The sequence below is a fragment of the Camelina sativa genome, chromosome 3 (assembly GCF_000633955.1).
Source record: "Camelina sativa cultivar DH55 chromosome 3, Cs, whole genome shotgun sequence".
NCBI lineage: Eukaryota > Viridiplantae > Streptophyta > Magnoliopsida > Brassicales > Brassicaceae > Camelina > Camelina sativa.
The window spans coordinates 18,465,082-18,480,503 of NC_025687.1; the positions used below are offsets into that span (position 1 = coordinate 18,465,082).

Genomic DNA, 15,422 nt, shown 5'->3' on the forward strand with positions numbered 1-15,422 from the left:
ACCCAACTCTATCAACCTAGCGNTTCATTGCCTTGATTCCACGATCACAATTTGCCTTTACCTGCACCACAAACACAAATTGAGATGCATGAGTATTTGATAAATACTCAGTGAGGCAATCCTCCCATCTACTGGGCTATACACACAAGCAACAATGACTCCAATGTTCCAAACAATCAACAAACAAAACACACAAACCAGGAAAACGAACATCGTCACACTGGAAGGGAGATGTCGACCGATACCTGCCTAGTGTCGACCGACACTGGCGTTGGTGTCGACCGATACTACCCCACAGTGTTGATCGATGCCCATTTTTGCTGGTGTCGATCGACACTCCTCCTGCAACTGCGATCCGCATGAAGCCGAGAGTCGAATCTGGCTTCCCAATCTCCTCCAAATCATCCAATACTCAAAACCCATGCCGTAAACATCATTAGGAACCTGTATAATCCAATCCCTAGCAAGAAAACACACAAAAACAACAACAAGCAAGAAAGAACAAGGAAATCAAGGGCTTAGATTAGCCATGATCATGCACTCACCTCTTTGCACGAAGATCCAGACCAATAGCAACGAATCCAACCCTCCTAGCAAGCTTCTATCTCCCCCTTAGCCTCAAAGCTCCCAAGAACAGCCATCAATCTTCTCAAAAATCACCAAAATCTCAAGAACAAGGTCTTTCTCTCTTTTCTCTCAAAAACAAGAGAACGACGACAAACACAACTTGCCAAAACCCTCTACTGCGACAAAACACCTAAATAGTTTGGTTCAATGATTTTCCCTAAACCAAACCGGTTCAAATTGATAATTAAATCGATCTGATCGACACCCACCCCCAAAACGTAGAGTTTTGGTTCGCGGGCGTTACAGAGACGTTGGCAAAGTGATGAAAAGTCTGAAGAATACACTCAATAGATGTCTGAGTCCCATCTGTAAATACCAATAAGTCATCTGCAAAACACAAGTGCGTGAGAATGATAGTCTTAACCCACGGGTGGTAACCTACACGTCTCTCCTCGGCTGCTTTATCAAGCAATGCGGACAAGACTTTCATACAAATCACAAAGAGGTAAGGAGATAAAGAACAGCCTTGTCTCAACCCTCTTGCACTGCAGAAAAGGCCAGACAACTCCCCATTCACTTGGACTGAGAAGAAAGTAGTGGTTATACAAAGCTCTATTCACTTGATAAATTGCGGTGGAAATCGCAGAGTGCGGAAGATACTAAGCAAAAAAGGCCATTGAACAGAGTCAAATGCCTTAGAGATGTCAATCTTTATTGCACTCCTAGGTGACACAGTGTCCTTATGATAATTAGCGACTATCTCCGACGCTAGGAGGACATTCTCCATCAACAGTCTGTCCTTGACGAAAGCAGACTGATTTTGAGAGATAAATTCAGGCAGTAGTTGTTTAAGTCTATTGGCAAGAAGCTTGGAGATCACCTTATATGTCACATTGCAACAAGAAATAGGCCTATAGTCCTTTGGGATTAGAGCGAGAATGGTTGTGTTTACACCCTTTGGTAAAAAGCCAAATTTAAAGAAAGATTGAACCGAGGTAATAAAGTCGCTCTTAACAACTGACCAAGTCGCCTTAAGAAACTCCACGGTGTATCCATCAGGACCAGGACTCTTATCCCTTGGCATAGAAAATAAGATGTCCCGAATCTCAACCTCCATAACATCTTTTACCAATAGTGTCTGATCCACGTCCTAGCATCGATATGATAACAGATTTGAGAGCTCAGTCTCATCGATTGCTCGATAGTTAAGTACCTTATGTCCCAAGAATTCCCGAAAGAATCTCTCCGCCTCCTTTTTAATTTTCTCTTGTGTATCCACGATACTACCATCCAAACACTGAATCTCCTTTATTGCATTACGTGCTTCTCGGGCCTTAGCTGCATGGTGAAATGCCTTATTCCAACCTTTAGCCAGTGTAGTTTAGATTTTTGTTTTAAATATTTTTCCTCCAACCCTGCTACAAACATCCACCGACTATAGGCAGCCGCTTCTCTCTGCATTATCTGATCAGTTGGATTTTGCAGTGTTTCAGTCTGACAATTACAGAGATGTTTAAATGCCTCTTTGGCTCGCTTTTGCAGATTACCTAAACGATCACGACTCAACTGCTTTATTTGCGGTTTCAATGCTTTTAACTTTTTGGAGAACCTGTACATTGCTGAAGTCGAGTGAAACAAACTCTCAGTACCATCCCAGAACTCTTTAACCATTGGCAAAAAATTATCATCCTCTACCAAAGTATTGCAGAACTTAAATGGTCGTCGCAAACGAGGTTTCTCTCCCCCAATTTTAATGCGGCATCTTAAATGATCAGAACAGCCTCCTGCCTCAAAAACACCATATGACTGTTGATACTCAGCAAGCCAAACATCATTGACAAGAACTTTGTCCAGCTTCTTACAGATAAGACCAAACTCACGTTTATTACACCAAGTATACAGCGGACCATGAGATTGCAAGTCACTGAAGGAGCAATGCTGCACAACCGCCTGAACATCACGCATTCCTTGTGACACAGTAGGATTAACATCCGAGAGTGAGTGCTCATCTCCCTTCAAAATTTCATTAAAGTCACCAAATATCATCCATGCTTTGTTTCGAAACAATGGAGAGTCTTGGTGAGACTTCAAATCCTCCCACAATGCTTTCCTGTCTTCGACACCATTAACTGCGTAGACAAAAGAAACAAAAAGCTCCTTGTCTTCACCTTCCAGCAGAACCGAGCAGGTGATTAGTTGACTGCTGGTGTAACACGGTGTAAGACGAACGTTTGAATTCCATACCACCCATATCCTTCCTCTTCGATTGAAAGGATAGTTAGTTAAATAAGACCAATCAGGAAATACTGAAGCAAGTATAGCCGTAGCTTTAGATTCCTTTACCCTTGTTTCCAAGAGACAACCAAACTGAAAATTACCTTTCTTGACCCAATCTCGAACAACGGAATGTTTAGACATTTTGTTGAACCCGCGAACATTCCAAAAAAAACTCGACATAATTTATTGTTGAGTACCCTTACTACTCTGGTCACGTAGAGGTTGAGTAGAAGGGTTAGTAACTTATGGGCATTTTTTGAAGCACATGGAATAGATTCCCGCAGGCACAACAGAGTCTGCCTGTGCAGGTAAAACAGAGTCAAGAGAACTACCAGCGACATCAGAGAGAGGAGGGTTGTCTGACTCCTTAAAGACATCCTCCGCCGCCTCTTCCTTATCTGCTCTCTCTTCGTCCTCATTCCTCTCACTCAAAATCGAGTAAGGATTAGATAGCAGAGATCCCTCCCCAGACTGCATATGTGAAATCGTTGTAGTCGGACTAGATACAGATTTGTGTCCTTTTTTGTGGTGTTATCCATTCGTGTTCTCCCTCTATCCCCATATTGTCAGTCACAGGAGCCTCAACTGTATTTAAACTTGCCTCTGCAGATTGTCTTGTAATCTCCGGGATAGGAGCCTCAATTTCTTTTACCTTGTCCACCAAACCCTTAGGAGATATCGGTTGCTCAATCAATGCCGCTATTGTCAGACAAGCAGCTTGCAGATGTCCCCATTTACGACAGTGACTACATTGAGGAGGTAGCCAAGGATAAGAGTAATTAACTACAATATCCAACTCCCCCTCCTCTTCACCAGCCAAGTGGTACTCCACTGGTAAAGTTTTTGTGAGATCCGCCTCCACCAAAATCTGTGCTTCATCAAAGCTTGAGCAGGCCTCTATTTTTGGATGTAAACGTATGGGTGTACCCACTGCACTAGCCAAAAACTGCATTCCCTTGTTAGAAAACATAGTGTACGGTACATTTTTCAAGACAACCCACAATGGAACAGATTTCAGTGCTGGTTGTGCTTCTTCAACAAAAGGCTTCCCTTTGGAAAGGTTCATGGGAATACCACCAATGTTCCACATCCCACGGTTTAAGATTCTATGCCTGATACTCTCGCTACGCACACAAAATTTGATAGTGGTTTGATTAACCACTATGACATCAATAGCCGAAGATTTATCCCCAATCTCCAAATCTTATTAACAATCATATGAATCTTCCCCACATGGGGCGCTTTCTCACTGAGAAATTTGCTGATGACAAAATCTTCCCACAATGGCCTCGCATCAACAAATACATCCTTGTGGACGACAACACGCTGCTTCCCCTCGATCTCTATAACTACAAAAGCTTGTTTTGTGAAAGTATGTTTCTTCGCCGTCTTTAACCATAACTTTTGTTCACCCAACCCCAACCCCGTTGAAACAGTGACTGTGACACCATCCTTAGATGACCCATCCTTAACATAACTCCCTTGACTACCCTCGACTTCCAGCTGGAGAGCCGAATCCAAAATCAGTGCACCGGACTCAGTAGCCGTAGGCTGCGGAACCGCCAGAACCATGAAACTTGGCCACCAAGCAAGAAAACCCTAATCGCCTTAAAATCGCCCTCCACGTCAGCAAATCTATTCGCCTTACACGATTAGTTTAATTCGCTTTCTCTGACAGTTTTACCTTTCAAACAGTTAAGTGAAACTTACTTGTAATCAACATCCGTAACATCAGCATCCCAAAACCCACAACTATAAAGTAGATCTTTTCCAGATTGAGATTCTAGTGGATACGGCTGCACCTTCTTATTGCAAACTTTACAAGCTATATAATACAATTTAGGCAACACTTTAACATAATAAATTGTCGCGATTGTCACACATGTTCACGTCTATAAAGAATAAACCAAACGTTCGTTCCCTTAAAGAGTTTTCAAAAACAATTCAAGTTACATGATCTCAATTTTCTATTTACAAACAAAACCTCAAGTGCATAAACGATTTGGTCCATAGTACTCTTTTCGTTCATAATAAAAAAACTCCTCATATAATGTCACCTTTGATTTTTGAGGGTTTGGTTCATCATCAAGTTGTACTAAATCAACAGCATCAATGGGCAACCTGTACAGTTATGATAATAATAAGAACATGTAAACGTTTATAGCATATATGGCCGAGTAATATAGAAGGGATATATATATATATATACTTATTTCGAAAGGCGTCCACTTCAGGCATAACTGGATTTATCATAATATCGGTAGAGGTGAACGCATTGGAAATACTATAGTTCCCAGAAATTTTGATTTAATTGGCAACGTTAGATTTGATAATCATAAGTTCTAAGATTTTCAGAAAGTCAGTAATTACCTTTCCACTCCTTCAAGCATGCAAATCATATTACACAAACGACGACAGTATCTTGATATTCCTTTATTTGTGTATCAAAGGCCTTTGCAAGATCACCCCACACAGTGCAATTCAACCGGGTTCCACTATATTACGAATGCATGAAATAAGAATATATATTTAGATATTATATTCCAAAATAATTTTAATTATAAAGAAAATTTATTAAGGAATCATACGTTAAATCTTGCAGATGGAAACTCAATTTGACATTAACCTTCCCTTTTGTTTTGACACTATCAAGATTTCCTACACAAACGATCTGACCGATAACATCTACCAAAAATACATATGAATTAATAATTATTTCTTAAAATAAAATTTTAAATATGAAGTTAACAACTCACCAAACAGTACATTCTTGTCTAATTCTCCAGCCAATATAGAAGGAAAATTCTGAAAATATTTTTCTAGGACACGAACTGGGAATTCATCACATGGTNTCACTATAGTGGTTCTATAAAATACGATTTTAAATCCCAAAGAACTTGTCTTATAACTACTATCATAATCTACTAAGCTGAATGTATCAACTATCTTAGACTCGCCGACAGCGAGTTGGTTCTGAAATCTGCTGACCAAACCGTCTTCAATAGATGCATGTATCTCTGTACCCTATATATAACGTTTAGAAGTTAATAAGCTATTATCGAGATTTTTCTTAAAATATGATAGAGATTCTAACTAAACATTACGCTTAAAGGAATCTTATTAAATCTTACATCACTGTCAACGAAGACCATCTGTAGAGACTTGAATGACTTCCAAAGTCTTATGATACGGACTCTAATTTTGTAATGGTCTAGCGCAGGATTGAGATCGCCTAGCTGAAGAAAAGGACGAGCATTCATCTTTTTAGAAGTCATATTGAGTTGCGCATATGACTTTTTAACACATTAGCGTATCAATATATATAGAGATGTTATACAACCGACTTGATTTTATAGAATAAATATTTACTTTATTTTTTTTTAAGATGATAATGATGAAGAATGTAAACATATCATACATGTATATTCTAAATATGTTTACTAAATTTTAAAGTAAATTTTATATATTTATACTTCCATGATTTTGATGAAAATCATCAAGCACTTATAAATTACTATTACATTTGGGATAAATGTTTTTTTTGTAAATTATAATAATGGACTTTATATTAAATCATTTCGCAAATCTCTACATGTCGTCATTTGTAATCAATGTTATTTTTAAAATAATTTGAAATTTGAAATAATGTTATTTAAATTAAATATAACTCAGTATCTTTAAAATCAAACATTAACCAAATTATGTTTATCATTAAAACAATTAAATACTCAATAAGGAATTCAATGCTTCTCAAAAGAATCCTCGACAGCAAGATGAATATAGGAGTCAAGTGCATCACTGTAATTTGGAGGGGAAATAATTTAAATCAGTATTGCCTAAATCAATTAATCAGTAGACAAAAACAAAGTTAGATTTTTTATTTACCTTCAGTCCATATCGAATCGATAGTCAGTATAATCCAAATCTTTTATTCTGGTCTCTCCATAATCAATGAAATTGTACCTAAATGTAAGATTATATAAACATATAATTTATTATATATCCACATATTATTATATTTAATTAAAAAATGTTCTGTAATAAAAACTTGATTTACATGTGAAAGTTTCGGAAGAGAGTTAAATGTAGAAATTGAAAAGTTAATGTTTTAGTTCTTAGATTTACAATTCGAGATTATGAATTTATAGTGTGCTAATGGTTACATTGAAAGTTTTGACTCCAAGGGACGTTACCACTCACACCTATTGATTAAATAATTAAAACATTCATGAATATGGATATATCATCGAATTATACAAACGAAAAAACTGCTTTGAATACAAAGGGGAACTAATATAATCAAAGAATTTGATTTCTGTAATATTTATTAAATGAAATAATATTATATCTAATTAAAATCGAAACTCAAGATCACAACGTTCTAAAGTATCATATATTAATATAAATTTTTTTAAAACCATACACTTTTAAACTAAAAAATCAAATTTCCATATCAGCAAAGGCATCTAACATCTGCGTGACTTGAGGACATGGAGGATTGATCATGACACTCTTACAATTGTGCACCGTGGTTGCTATCAATGTATCTAAATTAATGTAACACCCGCAAACCAAAACTGTGCGTTTTGGGGGAGGGTGTCGGTCGACACCACTAACTTCTGGTTCGGCCAGATTGATTTAATTGTCGATTTTGGTCGGTTTGGTTTAGGGAAAACCATAGAACCGAGATATTAAAGTGAGAAAACGAGCTAGGTCGTGTTTTTGTGGGTTGTCGCCACTTGAAACAGAGAGAAAATGAGAGAAACAGTATCTTAAGGTTTTGGAGAGAGTTTGTGAGATTTGAAGGCGTTTTTGGAGAGATCTTGCTGTGGGAGTGACGATTCAAGGCTAGGAACGTGTTAGAAGGTTTTCTAGGAGTGTAGGATTCGTTGATGTTGGTCTAAATCTTCCTGCAAAGAGGTGAGTGCATGACCATGGCTAATCTAAGCATTTGATTCCTTGTTCTTGCTTGTTTGTTGTTGTTTTGTGTGTTTTTCTTGCTGGGATTGGTTGCTACAGGTTCCTATGGACGTATATGGCTTGGGTTTTGAGTATTGGGCGATTTGGGGGAAGTTGGGAGAGAGATTCGACTCTCGGCTTCGAGCAAATTGCAGTTGCAGAGGGAGTGTCGATCGACACCAGCAAATCAGGCATCGATCGACATTGTGGGATAGTGTCGGTCGACACCAATGCCAGTGTTGGTCGACACTCGGCTGGTCTCGGTCGACACCTCCCTTCCAGCGAGATGATGTTTGTTTTCCTGGTTTGTAAGTTTTGTTTGTTGTTTGTTTGGAACATTGGAATCACTGTTGCTTGTGTGTATAGTCCAGTAGATGGAGGATTGCCTCACTGAGTGTTTATCAAATACTCATGCATCTTAATTTATGTTTGTGGCGCAGGTAAAGGCAAAGTGTGATCGTGGAATCAAGGTAATGAAGAGGAGGATGTTCTAGGGACTCGATTCGTTGTTGTCTGACATTGTTAGGTTGCTAGAGTTGGGTCTTTAGAACTTGCTAGGTTGCTGGTTCCTTGTTTCCTGTTGTTTGGCATTGGAATGGTTATGTTTGGATATTGGTTATTCTACTATTGAGTATTAATTGATATTGGTATTTTGTTGTTCCGTTGTTGTTTGTGATTGTGGTTAGGTGGCTAGTGGGTATGGGGCTACTAGTTGTAGTTTATTTATTATTATTATTATTATTATTATTTTATTACTATTTATTATTTTTAAGAAAAAAACAAGGATCAGATCGTTTCAATTAATAAAGTTTTAATAGTTAATATTAGCATCTTCAGAAGTTTTTCTGCAACTATAAACATGAGCTTTTTAATTTAGCATCAACAAGGTATAAAGGAAATTAATTTAGGTATATAAAAAAGAAAATACCTAATTTTCTTGTGCGGGCACATAGAACTAAGATAACGACGATCTACTAACTCACCTGAAACATAGGAATTAGTATAATTTGTTTTACAAAACTTTAAATAAATCAAGAAAATATACATTATATTTAATGAGTAAAGAAACCATACACAAAGTTTTGGTGATGCTTGAACTTGCGTTCCAAACAAATACTACAGAAAAAGGATATGAAAAATTAGAACACGAATACGAAGAACCATATAAAAGATCATCAAGACTCTAATACAAATATAAATTCGAGAACATGAGAGTAATAATTTACGGTTTTCTCTTTTTGATGTTTTCGAATTATGGAGAATGGTAAGGGTTGTTCTTATTTATATTTATATTAATTAACAACCTGCAATTTTAGGGTTTCGAAGAAGTTGGTATATTTTGGTTGGGTTTCTATTAAGCCCATTATTATTCCAGGTTTTATGGTTTTATAATTTATAAAAATCACGTTTAGACGATTATATAGATTAGATAATTAAGAGAATAAATTTTTTAATTTTTCCAAATTAATCAAAAGGGTATAAAGGTCTAGTTTTGAATCTTATTAATGGCAAATTAGTAATCTTAAGTCTGAGAATGAATGTGATGCGTTTCAGCAACCTAAATAGAGAGGAAAAAACTTGTCCGATATATTTTAAAGGGTAATTTCATTAAAAATAAACGACGTCAATTTTTGTGAGATTGGCTGTGAACACTTTCAACTACTCCTTTAATATATTAGATCAGGAGGCATTTTAATATTCCCTTTACCTTCTGGAGCGATGAATGGCTAGCTTTATAAGGCAAATATATGCTCTCCCTTCATTTATGCATGTTAAATATACCAAATCAAATGATTCCTCATAAAGAACACCCAACTATTCTATCTGTTTTGCATTCTGATAATCCAACCGTTCTTAATGTCTTGGAGGATGCAGCAATCTTAGTCTCATTCAAGAGCCAACTTGTGATGACCACAAACTGCCTCACACAAATCAGACTAAATATGACACTTGAAATACGTCGCTTCAACGTATTATGTCTGTCCCAAACTTAAAATTTTTAAATTTTTTAACGTGTGAGCATGGTGTTAAGTGGTGTCATTTAATTTTAATAATCATCACCGAACAAAAAAAGTGAAAGGAGAGAAAGTGTTGGGAGGTTTAATAAGTAGGAGAGGACATGGTCAACTCTAAAACCTTCTTTGTCAGACCTTAAAAACTGGAAATTGTCTCTTTTTTTCTTCCTTTTCTTTTTAACAACACCCTCTCCGGATTCTCTTCTTCTCCCAGCTCAAAAATGAATAATTTTCTTGTGGCTTTAGGAGTTCTCTTGTTTCTTTTCTTTAGCTGCCTTTCTTCGAGCTATGTCGGAAGAGTTGAGCCAACGAATCTCGACCTGTCAATAAAATCCCCGACTTCAGCCTCGAGAATCTCCTTTCCGGCGAACACAAACTCTCTGGCGATCTTCTCTTTGGGGTCGTCTCAAAGTTGTTCGTGCTGTCCTAGTGATTGTTCTGCGGAATCTTCTTCGGAGGCCTGTCTGCTGGTGAGTCTATCAAAAATGTTTACTCTATAAAAAATGTTTACATATTTTTCAATTCAAGTTTTAAGTGGAAAACTTTTTTTTTAAGAGATCATCATTGAAATCAAAGAGAGCAAAAGTTGCAAATACAAAACCAGAAATTTTGTAAATTAAGTCTAAACTTCTTAATACTCGAGTTTCAATAAAAGTTTCATTTTATTATCATTTGAAGCAAATTAAGTCCTTTTTCTCATAAGCATATCTATACACAACATAAAGCTTGTTCTGCTCTGGCAGTGCTAACACCGGCGTCGTGGTTAGCATCTGCTTGAGGCTTGCAAAATTCGCCTCACACTCCGATGACCACACAAATGGAACCTATTTTCCTGTAAGCTTAGACATCGGCTGAGCTATATTAGCAAAACCCGGAATGAAACTCCTGTAGTAACCCACCAATCCTAGGAAATTCCTGATTTCAGTGGCACTATGCGGCCTCGGCCACTCCCTGATGGCCTGCATCTTCCCGGGATCCACTGAAACTCCATCTGCAAAAACAATGTGACCCAAGAACCCCATCTCACGTTGCCAGAAACTGCACTTACTCAGCTTAGCAAACAACTTCTGGTTCCGCAGCTTCTTCATAACTGCTCTCAGATGTACTACATGCTCCTCAGGACTCTTGGAATATACCATGATATCATCAATGATAATGATGACAAACACGTCTAGAAACTCCTGAAACAAGCTGTTCATCAATCTCATAAACGCAGTTGGCTCGTTTGTTAACCCGAACGACATCACCACGAACTCATAGTGCCATATCTCGTCCTGAAGGCAATCTTCATCACATCGGCCTCTGGTATCGGAATCTGATGATAACCCGATGCCAAGTCAATCTGATGCCGAGTATCTATCCAACAAATCAAGCTTCAACCATTACCCCAAGGGATCATGGCCTGCATCACCAATGAAGGACCTTGGGAGCGACCAGCTTTGGGAAGATTGATATGTGTGTCTTTACCAACACACTAGCGTGAAGGAACCCCTAAGTCATTAAAAGAAACTGTCCTCTTTTTCCTACTTCGGGTTTGTCTCAATGTGTTTACCAAAGAGGTTTTAACGAGGCAGCGAGCTCTAGTGCATCTCCACCTTTTCCCACTTGCCTCATGGCTTGGAAATATTCATTGACTTGCTAGGAGCCAAGGAAGTGAAGATCCTATCATCCACATCCCACAAATGACGTGGCTCTATAACATCCGCGAACCAAAATTCCGGTTTGGGGATGTGCATCGATCGATGCTGGAGGAGTATCGGTCAATCCAGGTTAAACGCTTCTGCGTTTTGACTTAAGTTAAACGCTGCGTTTTGGGCAAAGGGAAAAGGAAAACCCTTAAATCGTTCTTTTGTCTCATTAGTCGACTTTGGCCACTTTTGAGAGAAACAAAAGAGAGAGAGAAGAGTTTTTGGTGTTCTTGAGTGTTCTTGGTGATTTCTTGGAGTTGGAAGCTGTTTCTGTAGATATCTGTAGCTGGGATCGTTATAGGAGCTTCCTAGGAGCGTTTTTTTCCTGTGTTTGGATCAGATTTCTTCTGTGGCAAAGGTAAGTGCAAGACCATGGCTTATCTAAGCTGGAGATTCCTCTGATATGTTTGTTTATGTGTTACTAGGCTTGTTAGAATGTTATTTGGGGCGTTAGAAAGCTTTCTTGTGGCTTGGAATCGAGTCTTGTGGTTGCAGGAACAAAGATCCGGCGAGAAGCTTCGGGGAAAACGATGCTCAGCATGTGAATCGGTCGATGCACTATGTGCATCGGTCGATGCTAGTGCGAGTACGGCGCGGATTGACCTATGAGCATCGGTCGATGCCATGTGGAAGCGTCGGTCGATGCGATTAGGGTTTCTGCGTGATGTCGAGCATGCGTCGGTCGATGCAAGTGGAAGCATCGGTCGATGCAAGTGAACCTTGTGTCGACCGATGCATACCTAGTATCGGTTGATGTTGTTCTCTGTTGGTGTCGGTCGATGCAAGCTTTCTGTCGTTCGATGCAGAGTCTGGATTGTTTGTTGATTTATGTTTGATGGTTAGAGTATCTCTATTGCTTTTGTGTATAGCTCAGTAGATGGGAGGATTGCCTTACTGAGTGTTTATAAAATACTCATGCATTGCAATTTGTGTTTGTGGTGCAGGTAAGGGAAAAGTGTGATCGTGGAATCAAGGCAATGAAGAGGAGGATGTTCTAGGGACTCGATTGGATGTTGTCTGGCATTGCTAGGTTGCTAGAGTTGGGTCATTAGAAACATTGTTAGGTTGCTGGTTTCATGTTTTCTGATGATTGGTTATCGGATTATTGTTATATTGGATTATTGGTTATTATTTATTGGATATTTATTGGTATTGGATATTTCCGATGTTGGTTGTGGTTGTGGTTAGGTGGCTAGTGGGTATGGGACCACTAGTTGTGGTTTATTATTATTTATTATTTTATCATTTATTATTTAAAAAAAAGACGAGTCAGGTCGTTTCAAAATCCTATCTCCTTCCTTCTTCTATTTATTTCTTCTTGAACCTTCTTAACCGTGGGGTGGTCTTTCCCTTTGTTTACATTTGCTTTTGCTTTAGGGACTTGTGTGTTCATTAGCTAGTGGCCACGTGTCTAGGGTTAATTATCCCCTTATGTAAGCTTTGCCCATATAAAGGCCTAAACGCTCATTTGTAAAGGTTAGACTTGAATAAGAATTATTTTCCCTAAGATTGGATCTTTGTTTCTTGTCTCACTCTTCTCTTCCGCTCAAGTCCGGGACTTTGCTCCAAAGAAAACCTAGGAGATTCATGAACGGGGTTCCTAATCCCCTAATCTGACCATATCATGAGCCGTGTCATCTCTCGTGTGTTGTTGCATCAATCCACCGTTCGTCCGTCCGCTGCATTCGTCCGTCCGCTGCATTCATCCGTCCGTCTGTTCGTACGCAGCGTCATATCCCATTCGTCCATCCTATCCGGCTTTTGCCAAGTCGAGTTACTCTTCGGCCAGCCTCCTCCATTTGTCCGACCTTGTTCAAAGCCGTTCATATCCGCATCCGTATGTCCGTCCGTCCGCAGCGCCGTGTTTGTCCGTTTCACTGCATTCATCCGTACATCCGTCCGTCCGTACATCGGTGTCCCATGACTGTAGGTCCAGTTTCACATCACCGATAGTCGATACACAAGCGGAAACTTTCTTCCTTCTTCTTAACAAATAACATCGGTGCTCCCCACGGTGAACAACTAGGACGGATGAATCCCTTGCTCAGCAAATCTTCCAGCTGCTTCTTCAGCTCTGCCATCTCTGCTGGAGCTATCCTGTAGGATGCGTTAGACAACGGCGTTGACCCTGGTTCTAACTCAATCGTGAAGGGATCAGACCGAGATGGTGGTAACCCCTACAGCGACTAGAACACATCCTCAAACTCCTCCACAACCCGAATATCTCCAACAGAAGACTTCCCTATCGTAACCAAGTAGGCCTCACGCCCCTTCTCGATCATCTTCCCAGCCTGCACGGCCGAGATCACGAGACTTCCTAAAGTCGGCCTCACCCCCTCAAAAACCAACTTCCCCTCTGGACGCTTAAAAACCACTCTACCCCTGTAACAGTCCAAATTTACCCTCCGATGATGCAACCAATCCATCCCCAAGATGACATTATACAACTCCACGTAAGTGATAATCAATTCCGCAGCATTCGACTCCCCTGCAATCTGAATATCCACATCCCTCATGTGTCCAAGGACTCTCAAGAACTCCCCCCCNCTCAAGAACCCCCCCCCCCCCCGCAACTATGACAACCCATGCTCGCTCCCCAGGATCTCCTCTGATTTTTGCACCCTCTGTGTACTCCAGAGTAATAAAGCTATAGGTAGCTCCATAATCAAACAAAACATGGGACGTAAACCTGTCCACCAACAAGGTCTCTACACAAACCTCATGTGTTGAGAACCTAACATTCTATCATAAGCAAACAAGCATAAAAGCTGAACAATTGAATTTCCCAACTACGAGTCTCAGAAATTATACTTGTCATTGCTCTTGCACTAGTGCCATCGGTCTCCGTAGTCGAGTACACCCGCGGTGTCAGCTCGATCAATCCCACCGGATGCACACCCAGCTGCACTTCTGGCTATCCTCCAGCCTGCAATGCTGCTACTGCCATCGGCTGCAGCTTGGGACAATGAGGCTTGATAAGACAGGCTATCTGCCTGCTGCTCCCTCACTGCTTGCAGCTCGCTGCTCGAATCTCTGCGGACAGTTAGCCACCTTTTGGTTCATGTTACCACACCTAAAACATCCTGCATCACCGGACCCCGATCTCTAAATAGCATCATACTTCCGCTTCTGCTCCTGCGCAGGCTTGCCGCCCTTGCTAAGAATAGAATGTGGCTGGTCCGCTTCGATGGTATTCGAGAACTGACCACCACTACCTGTGACCTCAAGTCATCCTCTATCCCGGTTGCAACCTCCACCAGCTCTGCTCTCGTAACGAAACTCCTCACTTTGCACCGAGTCCTCAGATCATCACGCAAAGCCAACAAGAACCTCCACACCTCAGCTGACTCTAGCTCCAAGGCCCCGCCTGCATACACCACAACCCGACTAAACTTCGCGTCCATCTCCCTAACCGTACGGTTCCCCTGGGTCAACCCTAAGAATTGTGCCTCCATGCAATCAAGTGCCTCCTGTGGAAAATACTTGGAGTTGAACTCCCCCACAAAATCCATCTAAGTCATCTCCCGCTGCACCCTTCGTGCTATCACCAACCTCCACCACACACGTGCATCTCCCGATAGGTGGTGCACTACGAAATCCACCCTATACTGGTCAGGACACTGGAGCGACAGGAAAATAGCATCCATCCGCTCCCTTCACTCATCCGCCGCACTCGGATATGTGCCTCTCGTGAAGGATCTTGCACCCACCTGCCCTAGCTGCACTAGCATCTGCACATACTGTGCATCCACTATCCCGACCCCCGGCTGCACACTTGCCTGCTGAAACTGATATTTTTTGTGGTGGTGATGAATGATGTATGGAATGATGACTTATGAATGAATGGATGGCAGGGTGTTTCAATTCCCCTTATGCAGTTGTAGTATAAGAGGTGTCAATCCAATCTGAGTGTTTG

General features: G+C 40.2%; 1 protein-coding gene across 1 annotated transcript; it reads right to left on the reverse strand.

Moving 5' to 3' along the window:
- On the reverse strand, nucleotides 1,184-2,985 carry LOC104779111. The gene is made up of 2 exons (XM_010503504.1): nucleotides 1,933-2,985; nucleotides 1,184-1,717 (listed from the first exon to the last, which is right to left on the reverse strand). The coding sequence occupies exons 1-2, from the start codon at nucleotides 2,983-2,985 to the stop codon at nucleotides 1,184-1,186; spliced, it is 1,587 nt and encodes a 528-aa protein (XP_010501806.1).

Coding starts and splice junctions, on each gene's coding strand:
- LOC104779111 (XM_010503504.1), bottom strand. CDS start 2,985: ATGTCTAAACATTCCGTTGTTCGAGATTGGGTCAAGAAAGGTAATTTT. Junction 1,718..1,932: donor CTAAACTACACTGGCTAAAG/GTTGGAATAAGG, acceptor TATCGATGCTAG/GACGTGGATCAGACACTATT.